Raw genomic sequence first — 6,018 nt, 5'->3', positions numbered from 1 at the left:
CCCACCCAACTTTGTAATGCCCCGAGAATAGGAAAGAGCGTGAAATGACACAACTGAGTAAGGCAGTGAGTTCAATGCAGACTGCGTATAGCACCAGAGTCTGTAGAAACATGTCACTAGGTGTGGAAGCAAACAGAATCTATTTAACACCAACATTGTCTATCACCTCCATTGTAGCAAGCCTCACGGTGTCTCCATAGCTAGCATAAAATGAAATCTCATTCGCTCACAAATATTACTCAATACACCTAGAAGAGTAATAACGGTAAAAAACTTTATTAAAATACAAATGGTTAAGAATTGTAATTAACTATTAAACAGTCCAGAAAATTTCAAGAACATATAATTTTGCAAACAAACTTTTACTGTAATTTTAAATCCTGTTAATCAACATTTCCACTTCATCATGAATCTTCTAAAAAAACATGATTGGCATTAAACAAATCCAGAAAGCAGGATGTGAAACCAGTATCTCTAATATACCATGTCATCATTCAGCTTGCAAAGGGACATTGGAGCTAAAGCAAGCAACTCAGAAAACTAAATGTAGTCACCACTAGCACTGAATCAACAAGAGTGGATGGGAATGCAAGCATTATTCTCAATATCTTCAATCTGTATATATATGAGTGCCTGTGTGTACCTGTTATATTTATGACTCTGATGGTTGTGTATTTGGTTTGTTATATGTATGTGAATGTGTGTGTTTTGTTTCATGTATGTGACTATGTGTGTTTGTGTGCGTGGTTTGTTATATGTATGGGAGTGTGCATACATGTGGTTTGTTATATGTACGGGAGTGTGCGTACGTGTGGTTTGCTATATGTATGGGAGTGTGTTTGTGGTTTGTTATATGTATGGGAGTGTGCGTGTATGTTTGTGGCTTGTTAACTAAATGGGAGTGTGTGTGTTAACTATATGGGTGTGTGTGTGTGGCTTGTTGAATATATAGGAGTGTTTGTGTGTGTATGTGTGTGTGTGTGTGTGTGTGTGTGTCTGATTTGTTATATGTATGGGAAAGTGTGTTTGGGTGCGTATGCATGTATATATGCCTTATTATGGACCACACCAAACCCCCTCAAAATATATTACGAACATAGTTGACATCCTAACTTTTTATTATTATTATTTTAAAGGCAAGTGCCAGATGATGTGTTCCAGATGCAACTCCATTCGTTAAAAAAACAGTCATGAAGAAAACATACTTTGATCATACACTACAGTCAAAATACAACAAATGAAAGAAGGAATTGGAGTAACGACTCTATTGGAAAACTTTACAGAGAAATAGATTATTTAACTACTAAACAGTAACTGCTCCAACATAATAACATTCCATAAACACACTCTTAGCAAAGACAAATTCAGTAAAATAGATGTCTCACATGCAATTCTAGCAGCAGGAAGAGAGCCCCAGCTTTTAGTTGTAACAGAGTGCGGAAAAGCAGCTTCCAAATCCAACTTCAAGACTCCAGCAGCAACTGCCACTGGAAAATTAAACCTAAAAATCCAGGCTCTGTGGGAGTTTGACTCCACTCATTCAGGCTGCTGTTATCGTTCCAACTTTAAGACAAACCCAAGGCCTCAAGCTATTTATTTAATTGGATTCAAATAGACATGTCTTCACCTGTGTCTTAAAACTTCTCTTGAACAAAAAAAAGGGACAAAACACACCTCTTAAAGCCTTAGTATTGTCACACTATTGTATATGTATTTATCTGTATGACTTGTGTGGGAGACCTTGGCAGTGAAACCCACGTCCCATGAGAGAACAAAGAAAAAGCAACAACTTGCAAACTCTACACAGACAGTCTCCCAAGGCTGTAATGAAACCCAGGTCCCTGGTACTGCATTTTGAGCTGCCGTGCCACCCTGGTGTCTGGCAAAGCTGGAAAAACCATCAAATTGCAAGACCAATTTTTGAAACATTGTGCATGCTGAATTCACAGGCAGAGAGAGGGAGAGACAGGCACACAAACCATGAAAGCTCATGTTGCTATAACTTCACCAGGCAGGGTTATGTTGTGTTGATCCAGTTGAGAAAATAAATGAGGATCTCTTATTACTTGTCCCTGTCCGATTCGGTAGATCTTTAACAGACACAATTGGCCTGAAACCCCTCGGGTTGTAGTGATGATTGTTATGCTTGAGTGCATGGTGGTGTTTGCAGGGTTAATGGGAGACCATAAAATATAGGTGCAGATGCGCGCCATTCAGCCCATTGAGGTATCTCAGTGGCAGAGGTTGGGTGCGTACTGACAGGTTTTGGCAGGGGAGTGCCAAAGCACATCTGGCCAGGCCTGTTGGAAACATTGGCACCCACCTGGTATGGGAGGTTGAAGCATCCACGATCTCTGTACCAAACCATGCTTCTCTCTAATGCCTGAGCAAACAGTTTATTTTGCACGACCATGTAGCCCACTCCATCAGGGAGAGGCAGAGGAAGGAGGTGTGGGAAGACGTAATTACCCTTGTGGAGGAAGTGAACACTCCCATTTACTTTGGGACCAATTACCTCTTCTAATCTGGTCATCCAAAACTGGTCCAGGAGCAGGGGATCAAAGAGTGAAGTCTCTACAGTGGGAGACAGATGGGCTGAGTATAAGAAAATCAAGGGAAAAATTGAGAATGATAAGGAGCTCAATAAATCTAGTCGAAGAGAAAGTGAGGACTGCAGATGCTGGAGATCACAGCTGAAAATGTGTTGCTGGAAAAACGCAGAAGCGCTGAAGAAGGGCTGATGCCCGAAACGTCGATTCTCCTGTTCCTTGGATGCTGCCTGACCTGCTGCACTTTTCCAGCAATACATTTTCAGCAATAAATCCAGTCTTCAGGAATCACCCTCAACCCTCTCCACCTCTGCCTTCCTGACCCCTTCTCCCTCCACCTTTCACTTGCCCCTTTAGGGAACAATAGAGTTCCAGAATGGCTGTTGGCTTTGAGCTGGGATTACACAGAATTCCCATGGAATTTTGTTCCTAACTCAATAGGATCAATGGATTAGCAGCATTCAGCTTGTATTCTGTTTCTCTTCATTCTCTCTCTATCTTGATTCTCTGTACTCTGTCCCATCTTGTTTGGAGGAGATAGTGGTCGTCTTGGGAAAGCCATTAGACCCAGAGGCCCAGGCTAATTCTCCAGGGGCAAAGGTTTCAATCCCACCTTGGCATCTCTGAGAATGGAGGGTAAGGAACCAGGATGTGCTCCTGTGGACACTGGGATGCAAAGTGAAAGCATGTCGTTCTGAATCTGAGCATGGACATCACTTGATCATTCCACAAGAGAAGGTGATCATCAGTCCTCCACTTGCACATATCCCATGAATGTAGACACGTCCTGAGCTCAGACAGATGGCGAGGAACTCAGGTTAAACAGTCTGAGGTATTTGAGGCTTCTGTAAAGGTGCCAACTTTAAAAGACAGCAGACTAGTGTTTCCTACTAGAATCCTGTGGTGGGTGGGTGGGTGGGATGTGGAGACGGGTAGCAGGCTGGTCCAGAATGCAGTACACTAACACGCATTGTCATGGGCATGACCAAATGAGGGAACAAGCCCAAGCCTATCCCCAACCCTCCCATGACATTGCATAACCCGATGAGCTCCCATACACATGATGTGCCATCAGTGAACACTATCACTTTGGGAGAGATGTCCTTTTAAGAATTCAATGCAAAATAAGCCAGACAATGGGATTTTAACACTTGACTACAAGTCTCTAATTATTAGCTTCTCAGAGATTAAGGCTGCCTTATGAGGAAGGATTGAGCAGGTTGGACCTGCACAAGTGGAGTTTAAAAGATCGAGGGTTGTACTCTCATTAAAACATAAGATTCTGAGGGAATCTTGACAGGGTAAATACAGTGGAGATATTTCCCCTCATGGGAGAATCAAGAATGAAGCAGCAGCGTTTCAGAATAGAAGGTTAAGAGAGAGAGAGAGATGAGAAACAGTTTCTTCTCTCAGAGGGTCATTGCTGTTTGAAATTCTCTCCCCTCAGGGGGCAGAGGAGGCTGGGCCATACAAAACATCCAAGGCCAGATTCGACTGATTTCTGATGGACAAAGGAGTCAAGGATTATGGGGGACAAGCTAGAAGGTGGAGTTCAGAACAGGATCAGAGGATGGAGAAGCCTATGGTCATGTTGAAGACTCTGATGATTTTATAACATAGATTAGAATGTTTTAAATAAATACATAGTGGTATTAATGTTTATCGTAATGTCTGCACTTTTGTTTCTGGTAGAAGTCAATTTACATATAATGTTTAATTAAAATTGAATGCAAATACATTTATTCCATTTAGTAGAGAAAAAGTAGGAAACTATTTATGCATTTATAGAGACAAGTAGGTGGGATAGGATTGGTGGGGGAGGCGGAATATAGCATTGGTGGGATAAGGTACCTAGGGTCCATGGAATCTTTCTGCCCTGCCTATAGTATTCCATAGTTGGAATGTTTAGCCACTGCTTATGAGCCAATGTCATTCCACATCAATTGTCTTTTGAAACCTCACTTCTCACCTCGAAAGAACTTATCGGAACATTTGAGGTGTTGCTGATTGAGTATGTTCTTGACTTGATGAACCATTTCCGAACTTCATCCCTCACCTTCAACAAAATGAGGACAATTAAGTCAGTCACAAGAGATTAGGTTAAGCCTGTGGAGAACGCTGGTTGGACCCAGCTCACACAACTGTGATCATTTCTGGTCTTCACAGTGTCAAAGCAAGACACAAACTATGGTGGAGGGGCAAAGATGAAGATTATCTAGAATGACATCAGAACTGAGGGGCAAAGCAGGAAACATTGAAGAGGTTGGAACCAAAAGAGAAAATGCTGGAAAATCTCAGCAGGTCTGGCCGCATCTCTAAGGAGAGAAAAGAGCTGACGTTTCGAGTCTGACTGACCCTTTGTCAGCTTTGACAAAGGGTCAGTTAGACTCGAAACATCAGCTCTTTTCTCTCCTTAGAGATGCGGCCAGACTTGCTGAGATTTTTCAGCATTTTCTCTTTTGGTTTCAGATTCCAGCATCCGCAGTAATTTGGTTTTATATATTGAAGAAGTTGGGTCTGGCTTCCCCAGAATAGGGGAGTTTGAAAGGTGACTGTTGAGTGAAGGACATTGTACTTTTATTCATGGAATAGCTACAGAACATGTGCCCAAGGAGCTATGACATAGTCATGTCAGGTCACATGGGACTGGAACCTGAATGTGTAAAGTTTTGGAAAATTCTTCTTGTTTGTTGTATAAAAGCCTTTAATGTTCACTTGCAAGATTGCAGATTTTATCTTACTACAATGACTTGATGGAGGTCTCCAAGATTGTGAATGGGGTTCATAGATCAAACTTGGTGGTGATGTTTCAACTTGCAGGCCAGGCAAGAAGTAGGGGCCACAAAAAAATATAAATTTAAGTACAACTAAATATAAAAGAAATATACACATATAATTCTACTTATCAACCAACTGGCACTGTCCTTGCTCACAGTCTAAAATGTTTGCATTGGTGTTCTTGCAAAAAGTCCTGATGACTGCATGCGGAAAGGCTTTAGTATAATGTATCATTTTTCAGCAATACTCAACTTAGATAATCACTAATGAATCAATAAGGCAATTCAGGACAAATGTCTTTTTCCAGAGAGTGGGAAGAATGTGGAGCTGACCACAATAGGGAATAGTTGAGGTGTACTGTTAAGGGAAGGCTAGATAAACACACAAGGGAGAAGGGAATGAAAGACTCTGTTGATGGGATTAAACAAGAGGGATACGTTTAAGAAGAGGGGTAGGAATATGTTTTTGTGGAATTTAAGTCCTGGCATAAACCACTTGGATTGAGTAGGCTTTGCCTCAGTGCAATTACTTTCTAATACATTGTAAGATAACTTTCCAAAATATTGGACAGTCAAAGAAAAGTAAGGACCTCCATTCATATAGCAACATGTGGGCCATGCAACTTCATGGTGTCACATGTTACTTGGAAGGAGTAAATGTTTCTGCTGTTATGAACCAGGCCAGACCCTCT

The 6,018-nt window shown here is 41.5% G+C and overlaps 1 protein-coding gene across 1 annotated transcript in view; it reads right to left on the bottom strand.

Moving 5' to 3' along the window:
- Positions 1-239: 239 nt before the first annotated feature.
- The window catches only part of LOC140468097 (adhesion G protein-coupled receptor E3-like), a 45,316-nt gene continuing 39,537 nt past the window's right edge, over positions 240-6,018 (bottom strand). The window contains exons 15-16 of the mRNA XM_072564278.1: positions 4,519-4,605; positions 240-248 (exon numbers count right to left, since the gene is read on the bottom strand). Coding sequence (XP_072420379.1) covers positions 240-248; positions 4,519-4,605 — 96 coding nt within the window. The remainder of the gene's footprint in view (positions 249-4,518; positions 4,606-6,018) is intronic.

Source organism: Chiloscyllium punctatum, chromosome 46 (assembly GCF_047496795.1).
Source record: "Chiloscyllium punctatum isolate Juve2018m chromosome 46, sChiPun1.3, whole genome shotgun sequence".
NCBI lineage: Eukaryota > Metazoa > Chordata > Chondrichthyes > Orectolobiformes > Hemiscylliidae > Chiloscyllium > Chiloscyllium punctatum.
Note: the sequence above shows the minus strand (reverse complement) of the source record. Positions and strands in the feature narration are given on the sequence as shown.